Raw genomic sequence first — 27,334 nt, 5'->3', positions numbered from 1 at the left:
CAAGTCCAGGGTTGTGGTCGTGTTATAACTCAAGCTCAACTTTGAACTACCTGAAATCAAGGTCGCAAAAATAACAATGATTTAGACTTGGAAAAAACTCTGTCTTAGTAAACTAATGCACACCCACATGCTCGTTAGATTATTTTGGGTTGGGAGAATGAATTGAAGCATTAAACATATAATGAATTGGAGCTAAATGAATCGCAAGATCTCATCCCTAACCCAGGCCATACCAAAGGCCAATACACCCAGTTTCGCAGACCCTTTACCTTTTCTGGATGATGAAAAATCTCTTGGAAAAAGCTTTAACATCCAGCTTTGAAGGAATTTCATAGTTAGCAACAAAAATACAGGAAATCGACAAGGAATTCCAACCCATTCAATGCCAAATTCAACAACAAAATGCTCGTTTAAGTCGTATTGAGAATCATATTCCCTGCCTTCCACAAACTAAACTATCGGGCTCCAATGCCAAAGACTTGACGCCAATTGAATCTTTTGATGATTATCATTTTTCTTAACATAGTTTTGAATCTTAATTTTCCTATGTATAAATGAATAGCATGCATTTTTTATATTTCTGTTATAGACATAGAGTAAATAGGAGACGCATAGACACTCAGGTTTATATAGCCTTGCTTAACATTCTCAGGCTTTTCAGATTTTGGATTGCATATAATGTTGTCAAATGGCCAATATACATGGTTTCCCAATGAGCAAGTTCAGGCCATCTAATTATGGATGATGTTTATGTAATTCCTGCCTGTTTTTTAAAATGGAATAGAAAAGATCCGCCAAGCTTACTAAAATTATTTATTAAAAGAAAAACTATTTTTTTTTAAATAAAATATTTAAAATTATAATAACTTTAATAATATAATTGAATTCTAAATTTCCAAAAAATAATAAATTACTTGCAAGTAGCACCACAACCTCCAAAAATTAAAAATTAAACCTACCTAACAAGGATCACAACATATAGAATAGGAAAAATACCCACAACCATAGGTAATGCACTGCAAAATTTTCTATCCTCTCTCCAACTACATGGACGTTTTCATGGCAATGTCCCATGTCAATTTTTTGCAATCACTAAACACATATATTGTTGGTTGGTTAATGGATTGATGCTATCAGTGACAAGAACATAAGAAAATGATATGTTAAGGCACAGACAACACAACTATCGAAGACTCACATCCTAAGAATTTGAGATAAACAAACAAAGAACCAAATGAAAAAATAATTGCATTCGAAGAGGCCAAGTGTGTTTACAGTCCGTGCATTTTTATAGGTCGTAGTGTATGTTTTCTAAAGTTTTTGGCTATATTTGTTTGGTCAAATTTGCCTACGCAATTTGTTCACAATTCATTGGAATCAAAAATTTGATTTGTGAATTTTGTATAATAGTGGCGGTTTTTTAAGAGCTGAATTCAAAAACAAAAAGCAAGATTTCACCCAAAAATAAATGTTTCCAACCAAAAATTCCAAAGAAATAAAATAGAATAAGGACACAATATCCCTTTTATAAGGTAATAAGGAAAAAATGGAAATTATTTTATTATTATTAAATTGATAGTTAATTGAGTTTGTCTTGAATAATTGGGATTTTTTTGTCTTAATGACTTGGAACCTTGCTATTAAATCTAATCATAAACATTCTCGATATGCGTGATAACATTTCTACAGTTTTGAATTATAAATCTATTTTTTCTGCACAACCAAAAAGAACCATCTTTCCTACATTAATGTTCATAATGATAAACCTTGTGACTTATTTAGCTAAAAGTCTAAAATATTGCTCAAGCACCCTACTCCCAACAACTAATTTTACTTTGTTGATCATAACATGATTGTTTATCATTAATTATCACTTCCCAGTTTTCTTTGGAGATTGAACAAATACAAATGGAATACAAGACCATAGCAATCTCAATTCTGGATTCCCCCTAATCCTCCCTCCCCCTTTAAATTTAACTCTTCATGGCTACAAGATCCCTCCTTCAAAAATATTTTCGTGGAAACATGGATTCATCCGAACAGGGATGCAAGGGAGGACAAAAGTTTTTTATCTATGGAGAATCTCAAGAGACTGAAGAAGGCAACTATTTCCTAGGCAAAGGATAGGAAATACAAACATAATGAAGAATTACAATAGAATCAGGGAGGAGTTGAAAATTCTGGAAAGCATCGAGGAGGACGGCTATTTCTCGCAGGTATCCAAGGATAAAATTCTTCAATTGGAGAAGCTTCAGAACAAAATTCTTTTGGATAAGGAGGAAGAATGGAGGCTCAAGAGCAGGGCTATATGGCTGAAAGCAGGTGACGAGAATACCAGCTTTTTTCATAATTTTGCAAAAGGGAGAAAATCTGTTAACACCATTTAGAGTCTAAAAGATGAAGAAGGCAGAGAGGTAAATACTTTCACAGGCCTCTCTGGTCTTGGATAGAGACACTTCCAGAGACTTTTCTCAGATTCGGGAGAAGCCACAATAGCTGAGGTTATTAGAACAACACAGTGTTTCCCAAGATTTTTCGAAGAGGATGAAGCAGAGGACTTATCAGCGCCTGTTACCAAGGATGAAGCTGAAGCTGCCATGAAACTCATGGGCAAAGATAAAAGCCCTGGGCTGGACGGGTGGACTATTGAACTCTTCCTCTCTTTCTTTGATCAAATAGGTTATGAAATAACTGATGTAGTTGAAGAATCAAGACAGAAAGGAGAAGTTTACAGGCCCTTCAATTCAACATTCTTAGCCCTCATTCCTAAAAAGGATGATCCGGAGACCTTTGATGACTTCAGGCCGATATCTTTATGCAACTGCATATACAAAATTATTGCAAAGGTGATAGCTATAAGAATTTCTCCCATTCTGTCAAGGAATATCTCTATGGAACAATTCGGGTTTTTGGACGGAAGACAAATCCATGAGGCCATAGGAGTAGCACAGGAATTCATTCACAGTGTCAGGCAGCAGAAAAAGAAAGGGGTGGTCTTCAAAATTGATCTATCTAAAGCCTATGACCGAATAAACTGGATTTACCTTCGGATGCTGCTAACTCACTTGGGCTTCAACTATTCTTTCATCAGCTGGATAATGGGTTGTATCTCCAATGTCAGCTATGCGATACTTATTAATGGAGCTGCATCCCCTTTTTTCAAAAGCCAAAGAGGATTAAGGCAAGGATGTCCCTTATCACCTCTTCTTTTTCTTCTAGTGGCAGAGGGCTTAAGCAGGTTGATTCACAAAGCCAGAAGAGAGGAGAAGGTAAAAGGTATTGAGGTAGCAATTAATCTTTTCATTACCCACCTCCTTTTTGTCGATGATATATTGCTTTTCACTAATGGATCTATCAATGAAATTAAAGAGCTTAAAAGCATAATTGATCTGTTTCTAAAAGCTACAGGCATGCAGATTAATCATAGGAAATCCCAGGTATCTATGGCAAACATTGAAAGAAGGGAAAGATCCTTGATGCAAAATCTCTTCCCCTTCCATCATCAACAGCTGGAATCCCCTTTTAAATATTTGGGTTTTTGGTTAAAACCTTCAGCATACAAGATAGAGGACTGGAACTGGCTCATTGCTAAGATTGAAGCTAGAATTTCACACTGGAGTCATAAATGGCTGTCCAGAGCAGGCAGATTAACCCTTATTAAATCAGTTCTACTAGCCATCCCTGTCTACTGGGCAGCCTTAACTTGGGTTCCAAAAGGTGTGATGGAAAAAATCAGGAGGATCTGTAGCAAATTCTTATGGGCAGGGGCTAAAGAAAATTCTGTCCTCCCATGGGTAGCTTGGGACAAGCTGGCAAGACCCAAAGATTGGGGAGGATGGGGAATAAAAAGGCTCCCCGAGTTTAGCCTTTCATTGGCAGCCAAATCAGGTTGGCGGCTTATTTCGATGGAGAATCTTTGGACCAGAGTGGTCAGAAGAAAATATATCGACCCTGTCCCAATGGAGGACTGGATCAGAAGCCAGGAAAAGAGGAAAAAAAATGTTTCAGTCGTATGGAAAGCAACGGTGGAAGCTTTCTCTGTGATTGAAGAAGGGCTAGCGTGGAAGATAGGTGATGGAAGTCATTGCAGGATTGGAAGGGATCCCTGGGTAGGCTGTAATGAAGCTTATGCCCTATCCCCAGGCTTACTTAGGCATCTTGAACACAAGGGCATCTATACTTTAAACCAGGTGGAGAAAATTGGTCAATTTTCAATATGGGGACAGGCTTGGAAGAGTGCAGAAGATCTGGGATTAAATATCAGGTGGAAGAACGAATGGTCTTCTTATATCCAAGAACTTCACCGTTCTAATGTCAGGTTCAAAAATGAATCAGATCTATTGATATGGGCGCAGGGGGAAACAGGAGAATATGCCCCTAAGGATGGTTACAATTTCCTTATGCAAAAGAAAGGTTGGGGCAATCCAGATTGGTGGTCGAAACTTATCTGGAAGCTTAAAGGACCTGCAAAAGCCAAGATTTTCCTCTGGTGCATGCTAAAGAGGAAAGTCCCAACCTGGGATACATTGCGAGCCAGATATCTAGTTGGACTAGGGAGATGCCCTTTGTGCAAATCAGAAGAGGAATCTATTAACCACCTTTTTATCACATGCGCTGAATCAAAAAAGTTTTGGGGGGAGCTATCTAGTCTGCTCAACATCAATGCACAGCTGGGTGACGATCCTTTGGAAGCGGTTTGGAGTAGGTGGTGGCAAACCTACAAGGAAGGGAATATGAGAATCCTTCCTCTTATTTATTTCTGGGGAGTGTGGATTGCGAGAAATAAGAGCCTGTTTCAAGATAAAGACATCCCCGTTGCAATTACAGCGATAAACTGTGCAGCTATCTACTCTGCCATTCCTGTTCCTGATCTCAAAACTCCTCAAAAATTATCAAAGCCTGTAAATATCCAAGAGGGTATTCCCTGGGCCTTTTTTGACGGGGCCTCTCAGAACAACAAGGCAGGGGCTGGACTGTGTATTCACTTTAATCAAGAACATTCTCTTAAAGCCTCTGTAGGCCTCGGACCAGGCTCAAATAACTTTGCTGAGATTTCTGCTTTACGCTTTCTTCTATGTTTGCTTCTTCAGCGAAATATTCACTCAATTCAAATTTATGGTGACTCTTTGAACGTAATCAATTGGGTGAACGGAAATGCTGCATGTCGAAATCAAATCCTGAAGATTATTCTTGAGGAAATACAGCGCTTAAAGTCATCTTTCAATGTCTTCATCCTATGCCATGTATTCAGGGACAGAAACGAGGATGCCGATAGGTTCGCTAAGGCTGGTGTACAACAAGTTTTGGGAAGCTGGTCAATTATAGAATATAGGCAGGGGTTGTCCATCGTTTCGACAGACCCTCCTTTCGAACAGCCTCAGTGATAGTGACACTCTGTCACTATACGCTTTCTTGGTCTTGGATATTTCTTCATATATGATTTTGTTTCCTCTACTTCATGTTTTTAATATGTGGACAGTTTTACATAACGGAACTCCATTATATATATCGCATCATACTGATCTTATCATCTCGCCTGAAGATCTGAAAACAGTTTTGTAAGAGTGTGTTTTTTCCTCTCTATAGGAGACCTCAAACTGAAAAAGGTTTCTATAGTTTTAGTGCTCAAAGACTCGCCTAGGGAGGAAGACCAAACAGGTAGCTATATGTCCATATCTTCGGAGGGTTAGTTATCTGAACTCCTTTCTAACAGTCAATAAGGACTTTGTTTTTTTTGTGTATACTTCAGCGCAACAATCTTGCAACGGGTCTGCAAGTGGATCACTGTATGTATCTTTTTATTCTGCTCAATAAAAAGTGGCTTTTTTCTTCGGAAAAAAAAAAAAATAAATAAATAAATAAAATAAAATAAAAAAAATCTCAATTCTAGATTTGAACATTTAGAACTCACTCTTTTTGTTTGTTTCTCACCAATTATTCCAAAGCCATTAGATTTCTATGCTGAAGTTTTAAATATCCCATAGCTTCCATGAGAGAAAATAGATTTATGTACTAAATTTGCCTATGGATTTTAAAACTTGAAGTTGCCTCGTCTTATCAGGCAACCTAGTCATATCTTCCACCTCATACCCTTCTCAGGTAACACTCAATTTAGGCAATTTCTTCAGTCTCATAATGCAGCAACAAATGTCTCTCTCTTCTCAGGAAACACACACCTAATTTAGGCAATTCCGTGAGTCTCATAATGCAGCAATAGAAATAGATGTCTCCCTTTCACCAAGTTAAATCAATAAAGAGGTAATCCAATTTGTCCAAATGTCTAACTTCAAACTTCAGGGATTAACTCATAGTGTGTCATCCTTATCTCTTCACATACCCTTCGTTGCAGTTAAATCAAACCAGTCTCAAGCCATCTAGGAGATCCTAGAGACACACCTCCACCCACTGATCCGTTTGGAATTCCACATGCTTTGCAAAAAAAAAATTGTTTCCTCCATCCATTATCATGATTCATGGGTTTTGGCAAGCAGGCACGTAGGAGAGGACATATGAAATAACAACCCATTTACCACACAATAAAGCATGGAAAGAGTACTATGATCAAGCTTCACAGTTTTTTGGTGCTAGCAGAGGAGGTTTCCCATAGTCTACTACAACTCAAAGTGCATCAAAAAATTTGATATATGAATAAACCTATGCTTCATAAATTTGCATACATACATAATCAATTATAGGCATGAGGTATACAAATCAATTTACAAAAACTCAATTTTGGATACATAAATTATTATCTTTGGATATTCAAACGAATTTATAATTCCTTGTGTATATGTTTTCATAGTTATTCATGTTCTTACTTCAATTTTTGAAATAGTTTTGGATGTTCCAACAAAGTTACAATGTAAGTTTTCACAATTATTCATATTGTTACTCAGAGTTTCTCAAAACAAACTATATAAAAAAAATTGAAACATCAATATTTATAGTGAACACTCCACTTAGTCAAAAACAGATAAACAAAATATCTTACCCTTGCCTACAGGATCGGAGGGTGGGGTACTTTCAAACTTTTTTACATGGGAAAAAATGACATCATATTGCACAAGGGTGCATATTCAATTTAAACCTGGGTAGTTATTCACATCACCCTGGTTAAATGCAAAGCCTAATCAACAAGAAATTTTGCATCAAAAGTAAGTGCAAAAACCCAATCCAGATTCTGTTATATGAGGAGAGATAGAATCGTTCCATGTTAGGAAGAAATGATAGCATCGTTGATCCAACAAGTGGTACACTAAGCCCAAGATAAATACCATTACTTGGAAATTGATGGTGACCATAAACTTCAAAGGGGGAGGTTTAAATCTCTAAGATCAAGTTCAAAGATTTGCATTACAAAGGAAGCTACAGTACAAGACATTGTGACCTTGGGGGTTAGTTTGCAAGTTGTATAAATCAACTTCTGAAAAAAAGATAGTCCTGTAGGGCGTTACTGCAGGTTTGGAGAGTAAATTTTTGAAGGTACAAGGAGATGGTTTGCAAGTGGAAAATGTGTGATTTGTTTCAACTCTTGGAGAAGGGTTTCTTGCAAATCTTTTGCATATTCTCAACTTCTTTGCATTCAATTGCATCTTCACATATATGATATGTCCATAGAAACAACCTCAAAACCCCGTGAAAATGTTCATACTAATGGTGAATATCATATTTAAAATCATGTTACAAGTTTAGGATCCATTGCACGAGGAGATAGTGGGGATTGGGGCTGCAATAAGTATAACGATGTCTACTAAGGGCCTTACACCTGCACAAGGGAAAATTGTTTGCATATACAAGGTAACGGTGTAAACATGTGAATCACATTTGACCCCCATGTCCCCCTATTGTGTAACACAACCCTCCCCTCCACCCCAGTATTTTTAATGTAGTTTTACCGAGTCAAAATGATTTGAGGACAGGATAAGACAAGACATTAAAACATCTCTACCATACTAGTCTAGAGAGCAGCTTTTAAAGCAACTAGAAATATCAGGGTTCTTGTGAAGCACATCTTAGCAAAAATAGGGCTTTCCCAAAACCCAACTTCCCAATCCCATACATTTACAACAGTTATCCAATTTTTCCTATACTTTTCACACATATATATTCCCATCAAAAGTTATGGCATTCTTATGTAGACCTTGCACATATATAACAACAATGTACTTTCTATAGCTAAGATTTCTACTCTGACTTCTCTGTAATTTCAACCTATAACAATCTAACTTTCCCCTTCCTAAACGTAACAAGTAATCCCCCTTATTTGGATCTGCTAGTGGAGGTATGCTCAATTTTCCAAGCCCAGTTGCTTTTAGTCTCTCCCGGCAGCGGGAATTTGTATTGGCTGAATCTCTGTGAATTTTGCATCAACTGAAATGAAAATTGGACCCATAATATTCTCAGAGGCCTAATTTGCTATGGACTAGGTTCACTTTAATTTTATCTTAGCATCCCCTAATAGTTTTAGCACTAGGTAGTAACACTAACTTGTATTGATTTCACCTCCATTGTTCTTATGCCAACTCTGAAGAAAGTTTAACCAAAGATTGTCACCAGTATCTTCTGTCCAAAATTGTAAGCATCACCTAAAACTGGAGGTGGTCCCTATAAAAAGTTCACTTATTGCTTGAAGGTGTCAAAACAAGAAACCCCTGGCACAAATTATAAAAAATGGAGCACACATTGATAGAACAACATAATAAACCCAACATAACACATATATTTATGAAATAACAATAAAATGGCATTATTCGTGAAAGAACAAGTGAGATAAATAATGATTGCATAAACAGTGGGAGGCACCACTTCCAAAAGAGATGGGTTGCACGCTGCTTGCCTTGGGAATGTAAAGAGGCACCCTACAGCAGAAAATAGGTGTGATCCTCTGATAACAGTTTTCAAGAAACTAAAGCATCAGTGTCCATCATTTTATTGCACATATGATGGCACTCAATGTACAAAAAGGGTTGCCCTATACCAACAATTTGGATAACCACATATAAAAAATGTAGATTTAGATTGACTCTAAATAAACCTGCCGAAACAGTACCCGTGTATAGCACATATCATGGACAGTTTGATTAATGCCCAAGATTCACCATGTTGACTTCAGGAGTTCAAGGATTCCAATTAGACAACTTTTAAGAAAACTAGATAGATAGACTGATCAAATACAATTCATCCTATGTAATGTCTATTAAGAGAGATTGGTGAACAATGTATGCAATTTAAAAAAATATATGTTTATATCACATCCAATAGCATGTAAAGTCTTGGCAGAATACAAAATAAATAGAAAGCATCGAACACAATATGGTGCCAAGGTCAATAGGAGTAGGACAGGAACTCACATCATCTTTACCAGTACTAAGAAACTGCTAAGGTTTATTGACATTCTCCAGCTTATATATATACATATATGGGACCTAACAAGCCTTGTAAGTAGTTACTAATCTGTAGACCATGATTCTCCATAGAATCATGAGTTCTAGACCTCACAGGAAAATAACCAATCATTTCATAGTAGTGACCCAAAACATTTGTCACAAAAGTATGTCTGTGTAACCTCAACTACCTTAAAATTTAAAACCATATAGTATGGGTTATATGTTATCATGCTCGCCATGAGTAATATTACACCAATTTATCACTACCATAAGAACAAAGGTCATACTTCTTGCTAATATGAAGTAGAGTTTTGAGAATTCAGAACAGCAAGATAGAGCAAAGCACACACTGAGAGATATATTGTCACCAACATACACATCAATACAGCAACACTCATAGATGTATTCATATATGCTATATCACACATTTGTATACATTTTTTTTAGAAATCTAAGTGTCATCAAGACATGATCATCCTTGCACCTTAATAAGATGTGTCTCATGCAGTCATTGGACACAGTAACAATTTCAGGAATTATAACATAAGGTCAGCTAGAGTGATAGACACGTACCTCTGGGCGACTGAGCCAGAGACTGCAACTCTCCTCCCAACCTTAGATTTGACTGCACAGTGGTCCTCCTTGCACTCCAATAACCCCCAATCCAGATTCTAGAGCATTGTGAGAAACCTGCTGATGGTTTGCTTGGCTAGAACCAGGTCCCGATAGGGCTGACCCCCTCCACCCTCAAATTACATCATCATACTTAATTTATTCGATCTCACATCCATTTTTGAGACCTTATAAAAGCTTCTACACTCCCAAGAGCTATATGTCTAAGTGTCATCCAAACCAGGCTTGGATATAATGTCATGTCAAGATGGATGGGCTTGCCACTGTATTTTCTATTAATTTTTGTTACATTAGCTCTGCATTCAAATACTTGCCAGTGAAAGTAATGTGGGTTGACTGCAATTTTAACTCAGACTAGGAAAATGGCTGCAAGGCTGCATTTATTTTCCATATTCGAGGACATGGAGGCATGGCTTGACCCTACCCTCCTCCTTCAGGGCTCCTGATATTTCTCAACAAAATATGGCAGTGAAAGTTTGCTACATGTGAACAATGAATGAAACCAATATCTAGTGGTAACAACAACCTCCAAACACATTAGAAGGCAATGAAGTTACAGGGCTAACCTGGTCATGACAAGGGTCTCTAAGATGCATTTGGTGTAGTGACACTCCCACAACACATGGAGATATTTCCTTAACAGAGGCTGATGATGATGCTAGCTTGGTTCAAGGTTCATATACTTACTCTGTTTGTTCTGCTGCTAGGTATGAATATACATATGCTCTTAGGTATACTACTAGATATACTACTGGAACTAGAACTGGTAGTGCTGCTTCAAAAAAAAATCAGTGAATTAGCAATAACATAGTAGTGAGCTTGAGTGGACCCTCAGGGTGACTCTACACCAGCTAGGATCCGTCTGAGTTAGATATCAAGCAAACTTTCACAACCCATCATTGGATACTCTACACCAGCTAAGATCTGTCCAAGTTAGATATCAGGCACACTTTCACAACCCAACACTGGATATTCACTGAGTTTGGAAGGAAATAAACTTTAAATATATTGCAGATCTATTTGATTGAGAAATCTTGGAAACAACATGTAGATTTAATTACACTACAACACATTTCTTGCTGAAAAATGATCCTTCAAATAGAATGCAGATCTATCTTATTCCCCACTATTTTCACCATCTTCCCATACACTACCAACAACTCGCAAAACAACAAGGAGATCAATACTTTTCATTTCCAGAGAAATACCACCTACCACATTATCAATAGTTTCAAAAGGTAATCAGTTTCTTTACACCACAGATGGCAAAGTTCCTTTAACGGGTACTCCTTTGGGGATCCTATTATTAGACTTTGTGGGTGGTCCATTTATTGGAAACACCAAATGAACCCTATCAAAATTGCAATCTGTGCCTCCTCCTTGTAGAGTTATATAAAGTGTTGTAGAACCTTTCTCATAATTCAACCTAGCTAGTTGTCTGCCACTGCATTTTTACCTCAAGATATCACTTCTTTGGAAATGGCTCTAGGTTTGCATAAATTTATGAACCCATAGTTAAATAGGAACCTCCTATATCTCCTAATGACTTCACAGTAATACATGTATCCCATTGGATTGGAAGTACCACCGAATTGTAGGGGCTGGTTGATAGAACTGGATTCCAAAATGTCATTACCTAGTGGAACCCCAATTTCTGGTAGGCCTTTATCATTAAGTACCTATATCATATCATGCCATGAGTGAAACTTGATTTGATGTGCTCACCCACCATTACATGGGGGTCTTTTCCAAATTCATATACATTGTTGCAACCCTTTGCTCAGGCACAATCTACTCCACCACTTGTTCCAAAGATTCTTTCATGGTGTCAGTTGTGCCATTAACTCAATATCTTTTTAAGCTCTGCACTAATGCACCTAACTATTTTCAACATCATGCAATGGCAATAATTTTTTACAGTCTATTGAAGAGTGATTAAAATCTATATTTATCTTTCTCCATAGATCAGACACTGACACACAAGACAGAGTTCTGAGTCGTCATTGTGCTCATACAAAATAAAAATTCAACCTTTCTTAGAAAAAGGCACAAAAAGAGTTGACAATTGCAGGAATAGTAGAAAACATATTCACATTTAGGATCACTTTTGACAAATGAGGTCCATTTGCAGAGTTTAGTTACTATCCATAAAGGAGTACACTGGTGATAAAGCTCGGTATAAGGTCATACTGAGTCATTAGCAAAAGCCTTATGGCTATCTCTCTGGAAGGAAGTACTTTTGACTGCATCCTTACCAGCATTGGAAACTTCTGCATCATATGTAGGTCCATATTTTATAAGTGCCTTTGTACTTTTTCTAGATGGAAAGAAACAATTTGAAAGTCAAGGCTATGTGCTAGTTTGTGCATTTTTTGTGGAAAAGGTATTAGGATCCTTGCCACAGCTACAAGGGCATTACAAACAACACCAGTTAGCTTCATGGACTAAAGCAACATTAACAACTATTATATACAAGAAGGGATTGTTGCTCTCCATTCAGTCAAGACAAAAGCATACACATGGACAAATTATCAACTACGAGAGTACAAATGTTCAAAATGTTGGAGCTTTTTGTTGGCATATGCATGGTATTTGGATTTTACCTCTTCAAGTTGTTATGACCTTCATTATTCTACATCAGAACATGGGCTTGACAACATTTTTAGGGTTGGCAACCTCATTGGCAGTTACGTTGCCAAATTTCCCAGTTACAAAATTGCAACAAAAATTCCAAAACAGAATCATGGAATAAAAGGACAAAAGTACTAAGGCCACATCGGAGACATTAAAAATTAGGAGGATCTTAAAATTGCAGCTTGGGAGACAAGATTTCTTTGGAATCTAGAAATTTTGAGGCAAGCATAATGTAGTTGGCTATAAAAATACGTTTACACATCAACTATCACAAAATTTCTTTTCTCTGTTACACCCACATTTGTCTGTGTTTCAACTGTTGGTACATGTATGCTTATAGGGGTGCCTTTGATAGCAGGGATAATTCTTTCTGCACTTCAAACCTTTGAGAATTCTTGAGTTGACTGATATGTATACGAGATATAATTAGATATGTATACTTTAGAAAACTACAAAAATAAATATACTTCCAAAAGCTACAGAAAGAATTCTCCCTGCTGTATTGACTGATACGTATACTAGATCTACTCTCCACAATATTGGTGCCTATGAGTGTCTTGGTATTTGGATGGATTTTCTACAAATCTACAAGTTAGGAGCATTCATGTTCTGAATGCTAATAAACCTAATAGCATGGAAAGGGCTAGTGAACCAGGCAAAGACTAAACCCCACAGGTTGAATGTTAAATGTTTGGTATGTTCTATGCTTAAGAGCAAGTTACTTCAATTTTCTTGTTAGCCCAATATCAATTTCCAGTTTAGCAACCACATCAGCATGATAGTAAAATGCAGATAGAACATAAACACAAACATTAGAATACAATCCAAGACAAGAGGACACAAGATGTGCCACCAACCAGGGACAAACCCCAATGTGGGGAAACCCTTGATCAATTTTTCTTATATTCTTCAATAGTTCAGCACAGAGAGAGATAGTACTAATATACAAATCTGATATTTTATGACAACAGCAGTAAAGCCTTCACCAGAGAAGTCAATGTTGGTCAAACAGGACAGAATCTTCCTCTGAAGATCATTCATATGGCACCAACAAGATTCTCATTAAACTGAGCCGAACATGGTCAAACCTTGACCGAATACATCTCCCAGAACGTTGTTGTCTTCGTGATGCACTTGTTGTCACTTCTTAAAGAGTTAGGGAATCAACCTTCAGCCCTCATTCTCCACACAATCAATAATGCAGGCCTTCTTAAGCTGTAGCATATCAAGGTGAAACTCCACCACTGCCATGCTTTCCAAGTATGGTTTGATTACCCTTAATGCAACCCTTAGAACAAGATTTGTTGTTGGCTATGGCCTGCGGCCTAGCCCAGTAGCAAGTTAGGCCTATGATCCTCCATCAAACAACTTACAAACACCAGCAATGCAGTAGTATCTAGACTACAAGAACTCGACTTGCTGTCAGCACATTCTAGCACCCAATCCGCATATGTATCTAGCCCTACATTGATATGTTCTGAACCTATAGGGAAGATCCCTTCAACGTACTACCTCGCCTTATTCGTGCAGCTCCCCTTCCTTGCAAACAATCCTAAAACATGCCTAGGAATAACCTATATCACTGCGCTGTAACCCGAAATTCTCATGCTTCTTTCAGGCTTCTTCTTGCTGCGACTAGGGTCTCTCCTTTGGTTGCGGCTAGGGCTCCTTCTCTCATTGCAGCTAGGGCTCCTTTTTTTACGACTTTGGGCTCCTCCTCCAGCTTTGTATTAGGGCTCCTTAGATCTGTGGCTAGGGCTTCTCTTCAACTGCAGCTAGATCTCCTTCATGACTGAGGTTAGGGCTCTCTTAGATGACTCTTTCCACTACGTTCTCCTTGATAGAAGACAAACCCAAACAAGTGAAGAGAGATCATGAGATGATGTGTGCCTCAGATGACTCGAGGTCTCCTCTATTTAAATGCAACGTTGAGGTTGAACTGGGGGTAATGTGCTTGCTGGCTGACCTTGACAAATTGTCAATAATACAAATAAATTCATATCTCCATAAATACATGTCGGAATCAGATGATCTTTATATCAATCATACACCTCTCGAGAGACAAATCCAAGAAAAAATATCAGCTACCATAAATAAGGTGACCCACATGGAGTTTGGCCCTAGTTTCCAATTTTAACACTCCCTCTCAACTAGGGAGAACTCCATTTGCTAATCCATCTCTCAATCGGTACCATCTTTGCCATCAATGCACTCCTCTGCACTACTCTTCTCTTCTCTGCTCTGTTGAACTATGAAGAAGAAGCAGTGATCGAGAATGTATCATTCCATTCTCTACTAACCCGAAGTTAGTCCCATATAAACAGAGTGTCTCATACCACTCTTACTGACCCAAAGCTAGTCCCAAATAAAATAGAGCGTCTCATACCACTATTACTGGACTGAAGTTAGTTCCAATTGATCACAGATCAATATAGGTCATCCTAGCATAGGGAGTATGGTAGTACACACTGTGTCCATCGATAGTATTGTGGTCCCTATCCTCATTTCCCTACTCATTGGCCAGATGAGAGGTACTTCTCATCAGTCCCAGACTGCATGGGTAGGATGTCTCAGCAAGAGAAGGATGAACCACTCATCCTGCCTACATGTCGCCATGGGGTATTACAGGGGAAGGCTGAACCACTCACCCTGTACACAACAAATCACTAGGGGAAGGCTGGACCACTCACCCTATGATTGTGTCTCAACAGGAGAAGGATGAACCACTAATATACAAATCTAATATTTTATGAAAACAATAGTAAAGCCTTGACCAGAGAAGTCAATGCTAGTCAAATAGGACACAAAATTTCTCTGAAGATCATTCATATGGCACCAACAGGATGCTCATTAAACTGAGCCAAACATGGTCAAACCTTGACCCAATACATCTCCCAAAACATTGTTGTCTTCTTGTTGCACTTGTTGTCATTGCTTCAAGAGTTGGGGCATCAACCTTCAGCCCTCATTCTCCACACAGTCAATAATGCATGCCTTCTTAAGTTGCGGTTGATGAACACCAGTATTGCAGCAAGAATGTTGCAACTCCTGGGGCTACCAACTTTACCTTATCAACCCGGGGTTTGTACAAAATTGGAGGTGACAGTGTTGTATACGCAAGTAGATGCGATGGGTCCACTTTTTGTCACTGTTGAGCTGGCAATAGACCACTTTGGTTTCTCAAACCAGCCTTCTATTGATTCAGAAGGAGTTTGATTACTAATGAAGAAAAGGGAAATTTGCACTAATTGGCAGAATTGAAATATTGTCTACTGCAGTAAGGAAAGACTGAAATCAATGCTTTAAACACACCACTCATCTAACTAATTGCTAAGAGATCTTGCTTCAGAATAATTCTAAGCTAATATGTGTGTAATCCTAATTGTCCTAGGCATGCAATCTAAAATAACCAAATATTCTACTGTTGTGCATATGAATGAACACAATAACTCTTTTTTCCTTTTTGTCCTTTTTTGTGAAAATGTCAATGCTAAATCTTCTTGGTGATGTGGTAGGTAGGTTAGAGATGGTGATGGAAGATCATATGGCTTGGGAGGAAAGTAGGGGTCTTTTCCTATCTTCCTAGATGTTTTTTCCACAAATCGACCTCAAAACAAGCCACTACAGGTCGTCCTACAGGATGTCCTAATGCTTCCTACAGGATGTCCTAATGCTCCTACAAGATCCCTTGTACTCGTACAAGATCTAGCCAAGAGAAATAGCGGTGAATTGAAAGGTGGTATAGGGCTTAGGGAAGGTGAACGATGGAAGAAACAAGGCAAGGGAGTGGCTAGGACTTCCTCGGAGCTTAACCCAAAGTTTGTAAGATGGTTGGATTTGCTCAACAAACCTAGGAAGTTGTTCTTATGGAATGACGAATTGGTTGAGGGACTTGGTGGCTTTTGGTGATCATGGATGGATGAGGTTAGCTTGGGGTTGTTGGCATGAGATCTTCTTGCACTATTGAAACTCCTACAATACATACATTACTGGCATTTATCCATAAATCATATCAAAAAAGGAAGATTTCTAATCAACTTAAGAAAACGGAATTTCATTATTTAGTTGCCTAATTCATGCATGGAAATACTTGCAGAATATTGTGAAACACCATGATATCTAATAAAAAACTGAAGATATCAAAAATGACAATTGAAACCTATTCTTGAAAACTGAAAAGATGTTGGCCTAAGTAGCAGAAAACCCTAAATTCCATAAGAAATCAGAATTCTGTCTTTTTGGGGCTGAATAGGAGTTTTTCCTGAAACCATGGTCCCTAAAGGGAGGATTGAAGCCAAATCCACCTGTTATCATTCTTTTTGGTATTCCTTTATCTCTCTAAAGCTACTACTAAAGCAATGCACAAATGGAAGCAAACTAATCAAATTCACCACTACTTGCAATGAAGCAATGTTAAAACCAATTCAACTCTTGATATATGAAATAACCTAAACATACAAGTAGAAAAAGAGGAGCCTTTGTTGCTAGGGTTGGGCCCTAACCCAAGAGCTTCAGCCCTCAAAGTCAACTTAGTGCCAAATCAAGGAAATGCTCATTCTCATTATCATATCAGAAAAATTACATAACAATGTTTTTCCACAAAGTTTGAGATCGAAAATGCTTAATGCTCTTACATAAGAAATCTGAATCCTAATGAGGCTTTAAGCCTCCTTACTTATACAACTGAAGTCTCCAACAACTTCCTTAAATCTATGGTGGCTTGGCTCCCAAACGTAAGATGAACTGGCTCTTAACTGTCACTGGCTCGGCTGCCCATGATCTCCATGACTCGACTGCTTGAAACTTCGAGCTAGTGTGATTTGATTGAGGAATATTTGAATGAGTAAAGATTTAATGAGGAGGATCTATCTCCTATCATCTCTCCTCCTTGTCTCATTCGAGTGTTTGCCCTTAATTAGCCAAAATTGCCATGATTTTCTCTCAAAAACGTGCAATCAATGCACATTAGACCACTAGACATACATCTTACTTTTACTCATCTCATTAAGAAAAATATAATTAAAACATGTAAGGGATTATGAGAAGAGTTTATTTTAATAAGCTTGGAGGTGTATTAAGGCCCACGTCGTTACCCAGTGATGAGGCTCATCAGTGGTGCACCAAGGTGAGACTCCACCACTACCACGATGTCCAAGTTTGGTTTGATTACCCTTAATGCAACCCTTAGAACAACCTTTGTTGCTGGCTATGGCCTGCAACCTAGCCAAGCAGCAAGTTAGGCCTACGGTCCTCCATCAAACAACTTACAAACACCATCAATGGAGTAATATCTAGCCTACAAGAACTTGCCTTGCTGTCAACACTTTCTAGCACCCAATCCGCATATGTATCTAGCCCTACATTGATATGCTTTGAGCCTATAGGACAAATATCTTCAACGTACTGCCTCACTTTATTGTTGCGGCTCCCCTGCCTTTCAAATAGTCCTTAACCCATTCCTAGAAACAACTTAGCCAAAATTGCCATGATTTTCTCTCAAAAACCTGCAATCAATGCACATTAGACCACTAGACATACATCTTACTTTTACTCATCTCATTAAGAAAAATATAATTAAAACATGTAAGGAATTATGAAAAGAGTTTATTTTAATAAGCTTGGAGGTGTATTAAGGCCCACATCGTTACCCAATGATGAGGCTCATCAGTGGTGCACAAGGTGAGACTCCACCACTGCCACCTTGTCAATGTTTGGTTTGATTACCCTTAATGCAACCCTTAGAACAACCTTTGTTGCTGGCTATGGCCTGCGACCTAGCCAAGCAGCAAGTTAGGCCTACGGTCTTCCATCAAACAACTTACAAACACCATCAATGGAGTAATATCTAGCCTATAAGAACTCGCCTTGCTGTCAACACTTTCTAGCACCCAATCCGCATATGTATCTAGCCCTACATTGATCTGTTCTGAGCCTATAGGACAGATCTCTTCAATGTACTGCCTCACCTTATTGTTGCGGTTGCCCCGCCTTTCAAACAGTCCTTAACCCATTCCTAGGAACAACCTCTATCGTTGCATTGTAACCCGAAATTCTCATGCTTATTTCAGCCTTCTTCTTACTGCATTAGGGCTCCCTTTGCTGCAACTCGGGTCTCTCCTTTAGTCGTGGCTAGGGCTCCTTCTCTTGCTGCGGCTAGGGCTCCTTTTGATGTGGCTTAGCCAAGACAAGAGGACACAAGATGTGGCACCAACCAAGGACAAACCCCAATGTCAAGAAACCCTTGATAAATTCTTCTTATATGTTCTTCAATAGTTCACCACAGAGAGAGATAGTACATATAGATCAGAAGTCAACATTTTGACTTATCAAAATGAGAGCAAAGATCTTCTCAAAGAAGATGTCACATGAGGTAGTTGATCTGGACTCAGGTGAAGGCATACTGCTTCAACTGATCCTCCAAGGTGACTCCATCACCATGTTGCACCTCATTTTGATGCACCTCATCACCATGCTGCACCCGTCACTATGCTGCACCCGTCACTATGCTGCACCCATTCACTAAGTTACTCTTATCACTGAGCTGCACCGAATCACGGTTGTACCCATACATCCAATACATTGTTCTACGACTAAGCAAATTGTAGACATATTCACCAAAGCTCTAGGAAGAGAAAAATTCGAAAAGTTCAAAATGATGCTTGGGCTAACAAAAACTCCTTCAAATTAAAAGGGAGAATGTTAGGCATTGCAATCCTTCGAGATTATAGTTTAAAATAATTAGATGTAAAATTAGTTGAGGTAACGAATAATGGGTTGGGTTTTAGTAACTGTCCTTTTATGTGATAATTTTTTTTTCATTTCTCAATGAATGACCATTAGAACTATTTGATCCTCAAAGAGTACAACCTTTCAAACCCATTTCCTTTTTATCTTTCCTAAAAAAATATCCTTGCTTAAATGACAATGAGCTTGAAAATAAACAAATAAAGCAATCTTTAATAGTCAAAAACTTCAAAAAACAAATAAAAAAAATACACATAATTTTTCCAAAATTCAAATTTTAAAATTTTACATTCTCTTGCACCTTCCTTGTGTGACCACAATATCTCCACAATTTGAGTCAAAGAAAAATAAAATCTATTTATGCAAAATAAAGAGTATAATGGTTCTAAATTATTTCCTCCAAATTTACTAATTTGAATTATTGCCTCCAAATTTATGAATTTGGTCAATTTTTCACAAATCACTATATCACTGTGCAATCTGAATTAAACCATGTGAAGAGTTTCAGATTTTTCCCCAATGAGGGAGAGCATTCTATAGTAATTGGATCCCCTTTTCCCCCTCCGCCACTGATGCTTGTATAATCACAATATGAGGGTAGTGAACTTGATTAATCTGTTTATAGCTAAGTTTTTTATAGGGTTGGCTAAGGACTTGCAATTCAAGGATACGACTTTCATTTTGAAAGAGATTCAATGTTTGAAGCTCTAAGGTGCAAAATGATATATATATATATATATATATATTCATGGAGAAAATTTCAAAATTTGCATATTTATGTTCCATTGAAAAAAAGGATTTTTCCCCTCCCTTAGGGACATTTAGATTATCATTGCTATGAGGCCCCAACCCTCTACCAAAGTCTAAAAAAGGGATGCTCGACGAGTCAAAGAAGGGGGAAACAAAAATGCGAGCAGAGCATCATAAACTGTAACAAGGGGGGAGACTAAAGAGGAGGAGGGTAGAAGGGAAGCAAAAGAAATAGGGAGAGAAGGGGGAATAGAGGGGAGGGAAGGGACGAAGGACAACATCAAGGAGGAAAGAGAAAAGGAGAGTCTTGGGAGAAAATTTAGGTTGTCCCTAAGATCCAAGGGGGAGGAAGTGATTCATGGAAGGACACTAAAGCACAAAAACACAATAAGAGATAGGCAAGGAACTAGAAAAAGGAGGTTTTGCTTGGGGAGGGAGGGCCCTACTATGAGGTTGGAGGAGCTTGTTTGATAGTGTCTAGCAAACTCGATTGAAGTTGAAGATCAGGAGCACTCTTCCGTGCATGACACAAGGGAGAAAAAGAGGCTCTAGATTATGATATTCAAGGAGATGCTTGAATGTGTGGAGTTTTGAGAGGTTTGCCATTGATGCCAAAGAAAGGGTCATTGCTGAATTGGAGGTAACCGTTAATATGTTGCGTGTATCATGAGTCTTATTGAGAAGTTCAAGCCTTCATAAAAGACCGCCACCAAGGAATTCACTATCCCCTAAAGTTGACTATAATCCCTTGCCTAAAAGAATTCAGGATCACACAACGTGCTAAGCAAAAGCTTCAAGGATCTCATAATGCGAGGAAGCAATTACATAGTAAAAATGAAATAGAGTATGAATAGTGTAAACATGTGCGTAGATAAATAAATAATAAACATATGTATGTCTATGTGTTGATTGTATGCATATGGTATCACAATCTATTAGTGTCCCACCCGAACCCCCTTATTTATGTAGTAGGATCGAGTCATAGTTATAGTTAAAGTAAAGAGTCAATAAAGCCCATATTAATAATTGTAAGTGGTTAACCCACATTTAATGACGGGACCACAGTTAGTTGCAAATGGGCCATGGTATTAGATAGATGGTATTAATAAGAACCATGGTATTGATCCATGGTATTGCATGTATGAGTCATATATAAAGGATAGAGACTCCCTGCGAGGAGCATCGTGTCTTATTTTGTCATCGAGCTCTGCTCTATTGGAGGTTGCCCCCTCGAAGAGGCAAGTGAACATTGCTTTCTGAATAATAAAATACTTGCTGTTGTTACTCACTATTCTATGTTCTGGGTATATTTCTTTGCATATTCGGTATTCTGGTCTCGTCTTGCAGGTTAAGAGCATAACAAGTGGTATCAGAGCTCTTTCTAGGGCAGGTGGGATCTCCATTTCTTAGCAATTTTTTTTTTTGGCTAGAGACGTGTTTCGACGTCTTTAAACCACGGGATCTGTCATTGAGCACATAAACCTGCAGATTTGGGGAGGCATGCACGCAGGAAATACAAGAGGTGGTCACGCTTGTTGGACTCCCTTGTAACCCCTGTGGGTACCCCTTCGAGTAGTAGCACATTAGACAAAACCGTGCACAGACTGTCTTCCAAGTACCCTCTGGGTATATCGGAAGCCCCCTAGCTCCTTTCAAACCTCGTCATAGATAAACCATCGGCCGTCTTGCTGCTACAGTACATCGAGAACAGCACTCGGAGAGATTACTCGCCCGTACGATAGGGTAGTCGGGTTGTACGGCTAAGGGTACGGTTGATCCTCCTTAGTTAGAGCCTTGAAACATTGGGCCGAGTACTACTGTCAGACCCTTATGTATATTGCGATCTATAGCACCTGACACTCCTCGAGACCATAGTTCCCTTTTCTCTCTTGGGATCACACATAATCTCTGCCAGATCAGAGCCTGCAAGGGGGTTTGCAGCAGCAGCAGACATCAGTCCCGCAATTCCGAGTTAGTAGACCAAAGTGACTCCCTATGAATTAGTTTATGGTCAACTCCCTCCTTCCCCTACTTCTTATATCAAGGGGTGCTCAAAGGTACAAGCAGTGGATCAACTCCTACAAAACCGCACAACCATGCTCGCCCATCTTAAAGAGAATCTTCATCAAGCTCAAAACCGCATGAAGCAACAGGTAGATCAACATCACTCATAGCGCCAATTTCAAGAAGGGGATCAGGTATTTCTGAGGCTGCAACCATATAAGAAAACATCACTCAAAGACAAGGGTTGTCAGAAACTATATCCAAAATTCTACGGACCATATCAAGTACTTCAGTGCATTGGAGAAGTGGCCTACAAGCTAGCTTTGCCACCCACTACAAAAATCCATCCAGTTTTCCATGTCTCATGCCTCAAGAAAGTGATTGGGAACAATTGCAGAATTCAAACCAGTCTACCTGAATTGGATGAAGAAGGGTCAATCTGGCTCCAACCTGAACAGGTACTAGACACACGAGAACGGCACCTGCATGGCGCATGATCAGGGAAGTCCTCGTTAAGTGGAAAGACACCTCTTTGGAAGATGCAACCTGGGAACCAGCCACTATTCTTCAGTAGTTTCCGCAACTTCAGCCTTGAGGATAAGGCTATTCTTAAGGGGGAAGGCATGTTAGGGTCCCACCCTAACCCCCTTATTTATGTAATAGGATCGAGTCATAGTTATAGTTAAAGTAAAGAGTCAATAAATCCCATATTAATAATTGTAAGTGGTTAACCCACATTTATTGACGAGACCACAGTTAGTTGCAAATGGGCCATGGTATTAGATAGATGGTATTAATAAGAACCATGGTATTGATCCATGGTATTGCATGTATGAGTCATATATAAAGGATAGAGACTCCCTACGAGGAGCATCGTGTCTTATTTTGTCATCGAGCTCTGCTCTATTGGAGGTTGCCCCCTTGAAGAGGCTGTTATAGACAATTTTGTGCCTTACAGCAACAAGCATGAATTGTCAATAATCCAAGGGATCCAAAGTTCCCTAAACATGATGTTCCTACCCCTAGAGGAACAAGGTCAGCAAACCAACAGCTCTCAGATCAGTTCTCCACCTGAAAACACTCAAAAACAAGCAATCATGAAATCAAAGCAGGTGCTCCACTAGGGTTCTGCGTTGAAACTCAGTTGCTCCACGGTGTACCTGCGTTGCAAAGCGAGTGGAACAAAGGCCACCTGCGCTGAGCGAGAAAGGACAAGTGGCACAGTGAGTCATTGCTTTGGAATCTTCCAAAAATGACACTTGGATCAGGTATTTCGCCTTGTGATGAGTCAGAGGCTTTGTTTCTCCAAGTGGAAGCAAGGTTCACCAAGTGGACTCAAGAACTGAAGATCAACTAAAGATTAACTGAAGAGAGGGAGGACACAAGGCAGCTACACATCAGTTGCAAGCTGACTCATCCTTTCTCAATTCATCTATATATTGAGCTCTCTCCTATGAGCTCAGGGGGCTGGAATTTTGTGCAAAGTAATGATATGCTGTTGGTTTCATTATCGAGTTATTGGGTGATTGTTTGAGAGAGGTGAAGAAGAGCAATTCTTTCTGCTGGGAGGTGTTGCTGGGTTGGAGCCTGCAATGGTTGTAATACTCTCAGAACCTTTATTTCTTCATTAATAAAAGCTATTGAGGTTCTTCTATGTGCTCTTGTTTCAATTATATATTGTGATGATTGCACGTTTGGTTTACACTAATCCATGAACCAGTTATGATTGCATGCCCCTTGTATTTTCCTTCTTTGTTATTGTGCAGGATCTCATTGTAGCTGGGCGAGCAGAAGAACAAAGAGCTAGGAGCAAGCAGCCAAAGAGAAGAGTTTGGATTCAACATTAAGCGTAAGGCAACGGTTAGTGCTTTCTCCATTCTCTTTTGCTTTCATAAAGAAGTAAACCTTCAGTAGTTTGTTTTACAGTTGTTGCTAAGGAACTGTCACCCTTAGAGTGGGATAGGGTCATCCGAGTCGGATACTTTTCCCTACAACAAACTGGCGACTCCGCTGGGGATTGTATTCGTTTGATTGTGTTTGTAGTATTTTGCTATTCATTTCCGGAACAAAAGAGTACCAAATCGAAAAGCTTTTGACTATATCAAAAGCGAAGTAGAGGGCAGCTACTCTTGCTCATTTTCTGAGCAAATTCATGATTTGAAGAGCTGATCTACAAAGATCCTTGTAAGCTCTTAGTGATAGCTTTGCACCTTCTAAATCATCCCTTTAAGTGTGCTTGACTGATTGCTTCTGATTTGAGCAAAAACCGTGCATTTTTGAGAAAATTATGACCCGGAAACTGTGAAAACGCAATTCTCGTTTTCCAAAGCAGGTAGTACACAGGCTACCTGCTTTGCAACGCAGGTCCCGAAGGGGCTACCTGCGCTGAGAGCCATTTTGGCTGTGCAGAGCCTGCGTTGACCCAAATTTGCCTAGTGCATTTGGGGTTTCCTCCTTTCTCTTGCCTGTTTTCACTTAGTTTTGCTGCTAGGTGTCAGTCTTGTGCCTGTTTTGAAACCAATATTACTTGCCATCATTCTGGCTCTGTTATATAACGAAATTGTACTTGTTCTTTGTATTTCTTACTCATTTACAAGTTCCCATAACGAAAAGTAAACTAGTCATGCTTTTGGCCTCTTAGAACTGAACCTGTGTTAGGCGTTTTGCTGGTCTAAATAGTTAGCTTGTTTGCTGTCCATAGCTGATTAGTCATTTTACTTTCGTTAGTATGGTTTGATTTCATGTATTTCCAGTGATTAAGCAAGTGAATCTTAAGGTGTCTTTTGATTTTGGACAAACTTGTTTACTGTCGCTTTAAATCGAAATCAAAGTTATATGACCACTTTCTTTTTGTAATCCATCCACATTAAGAAAGGCAAAAGAAAATACATGCATTGTGCATTTTGCATTTGAAAAAGTTTGCATGATGATTTAGGAGAAAGTGCATTAGTTTGTGCTGTATGAACTGTGTGAAAAGAATTTGCCTTTCTTCTCCCTCAGTAGCTAAGATTTTCATCAGTCAAAAAGATTTGAAAAAGCTTGCTTCTCATCTTAGGCTGCATTTAGGAATTTGTCATATACATCTCGTGGTGAACCTTGAAAGGAAAACTTTAAAAAGATCAACTTAAAATATACTGAATGAACCTAACAACGCATTTGAAACATAATGTAAACATCTAGAGGTCTAGGTAGAGACGTGTTCCGGCGTCGTTAAACATAGTGACTGTCGATCTCTACGAAGGTGGGTGATTCCTCCTGAGAGTCAGTGGCACTAATACGGACTTGTGCTCCCACGTACCGTCGAGTATATATTGGGAGACCCCTATAGGCAATTATCCTTTATCCATAGGAAGCCGTGTCGACCGCCCTACTGATCGCGATGCAGTGAACACAGCATTCATGAAGATCGACCACCCGTACCGTAAAACGTATTCTGTGGTTTCGCGAAAGGTTTGGCACACCCTCTACCTAGATCTCCAGAGTAGTTTCTTTTGGCCCTTTTCAAACTCTATATCTGAAAAGGTCCAACCGAGCATTTGTCACTTCGGGCTCGTTAATACATCGAAGGAGACTAGAGTCATCTTTAGCTTTTTCTCGACTCTTAAAACATGGAAAAGCAAAGTTATGTTTAAAAGCGTCTAATAAAATTCATTCAAATCGGAAACACAAATTTTCCCCTTTATATTTTAGTTGATCGAGTAATCCGCAATCGTGGAAGAAAGTCAATTGAATATCCGTCGTTCTCGGAGGCTTGCGAGTCAACCGTCTTTGTCTCCGAAATCGAAAACAATCCGGACAAAGCGAGCTCATCGAACTAGTTCAAAATCTCCTTTAAAAGTTAGAATGAGCGTTCCAACAACATCTGAGATTCTGGTCACTCCAAACATTTTCGGAAACCCTGCCTCTATAGAAGAAGTTCAATCGCCACAGAGGGAGAGCAATACTGATCCTAGTCTGGGGGCAAATACTTGTATGACTGAACCAGTTCCATCTGTAACCGGTCCAGAGAGTTTTGTTCCTCAAACATCTGTCGCGGTCGATACAACCCCTTCTTTGGCACCGGAAATCTTTTACGAACCTGACGGTCTTCCTCTTCCACCTGGTCTGATTGCGGTACAGGAAATTATAGAGGAACCGCAAGTATCCACTCCAATTCAATTTGGAGTAGGGGTCGCTCTATTTCCTGCTACAACAGAAGTTTGCCCATCACTAGTGGAAGTTCCTGTAGAATCACTAGGTGATCAATTGGATAGACTAAAAATGACTGAACAACCGTCGACATCTAGGACTGTGTCGAATGACACGGCGACGGCAGAATTACCTGCTGCAAATCCAACAATGTTTGCCGGCATACCATCTGTCCCAACTAGCTCGCAATTGCTAGAAGGAGTCCACCAAGAGACTATCTCGACAGTATGGTCTGTTCCTGTTTGTCCCGGAGTAATGTCTGGTAACTCTCATGGTGAGGCTCATCAAATTGACCCTTTTGGGAATCTAATTAGGCCATCCAGTCCTCCAGGACAGTCAATTGCCTTGAGTTCTGGGTTGCTACCGTATGGGGGGCAGTACCCATACGGGAGTTCTCAACCTTATTCAAGTTATGGCGGAATTGCAACGAGTAGTTGGGTACCTATGCTATCCCAGCCACCGAGAGTTGTATATTCTATGCAACAGTGTGTACCTGTGACAAACATCCCAACTACACCGGCTATTGTGACCGTGTCGCAAGTTCAAACAATGCCTGTTGTATGTCAACCTCAGATTGCTCAGGTTCTCATGCAATGGCCCCTTGACCCTGCGACCCAACCACAATCACCTACTAGTGGGACAACACAAGTACAGTTGGGTACAACTACCCCACATCTTGGTCCAATGGTTAGTGTAGCGCAACAACCCATGGTGTCGCAACCGTGGATAATGCAATACCAACAGCCGCAATTCCAACAAGTGTACCAAGGTTCCTAACAACAAATATTTGCGAATACTGGACAACCATATATTCAAAATGGTCAAAATCAACCACTTTATAGTGGTCAAGTCCATCAACCGTATTCATCGTACCAACATCAACTCCATTATGCTGGTATGAAAAGACCGACTGTTCAGGCGATTCCATCGTATCCTGGTTACGCTTCACCTAACTTGAACCAGCAGTTACCATTCGTGGCGACCTTAGAGTTGCC

The 27,334-nt window shown here is 39.3% G+C and overlaps 1 protein-coding gene across 1 annotated transcript; it reads left to right on the top strand.

The window, feature by feature from the left end:
- Nucleotides 1-2,141: 2,141 nt before the first annotated feature.
- LOC149163988 (uncharacterized) lies at nucleotides 2,142-5,384 on the top strand. The gene is made up of 2 exons (XM_089429329.1): nucleotides 2,142-2,322; nucleotides 2,476-5,384. The coding sequence occupies exons 1-2, from the start codon at nucleotides 2,142-2,144 to the stop codon at nucleotides 5,382-5,384; spliced, it is 3,090 nt and encodes a 1,029-aa protein (XP_089285455.1).
- Nucleotides 5,385-27,334: the final 21,950 nt, after the last annotated feature.

Source organism: Pinus tabuliformis, chromosome 5_1, assembly GCF_031772625.1.
Source record: "Pinus tabuliformis cultivar Carrire ecotype Pingquan chromosome 5_1, CPIR1, whole genome shotgun sequence".
In the NCBI taxonomy this organism is placed as follows: domain Eukaryota; kingdom Viridiplantae; phylum Streptophyta; class Pinopsida; order Pinales; family Pinaceae; genus Pinus; species Pinus tabuliformis.
This window is presented reverse-complemented; position numbering and strand designations above follow the sequence as displayed.

Coding starts and splice junctions, on each gene's coding strand:
- LOC149163988 (XM_089429329.1), top strand. CDS start 2,142: ATGAAGAATTACAATAGAATCAGGGAGGAGTTGAAAATTCTGGAAAGC. Junction 2,323..2,475: donor GGCTATATGGCTGAAAGCAG/GTGACGAGAATA, acceptor GACTTTTCTCAG/ATTCGGGAGAAGCCACAATA.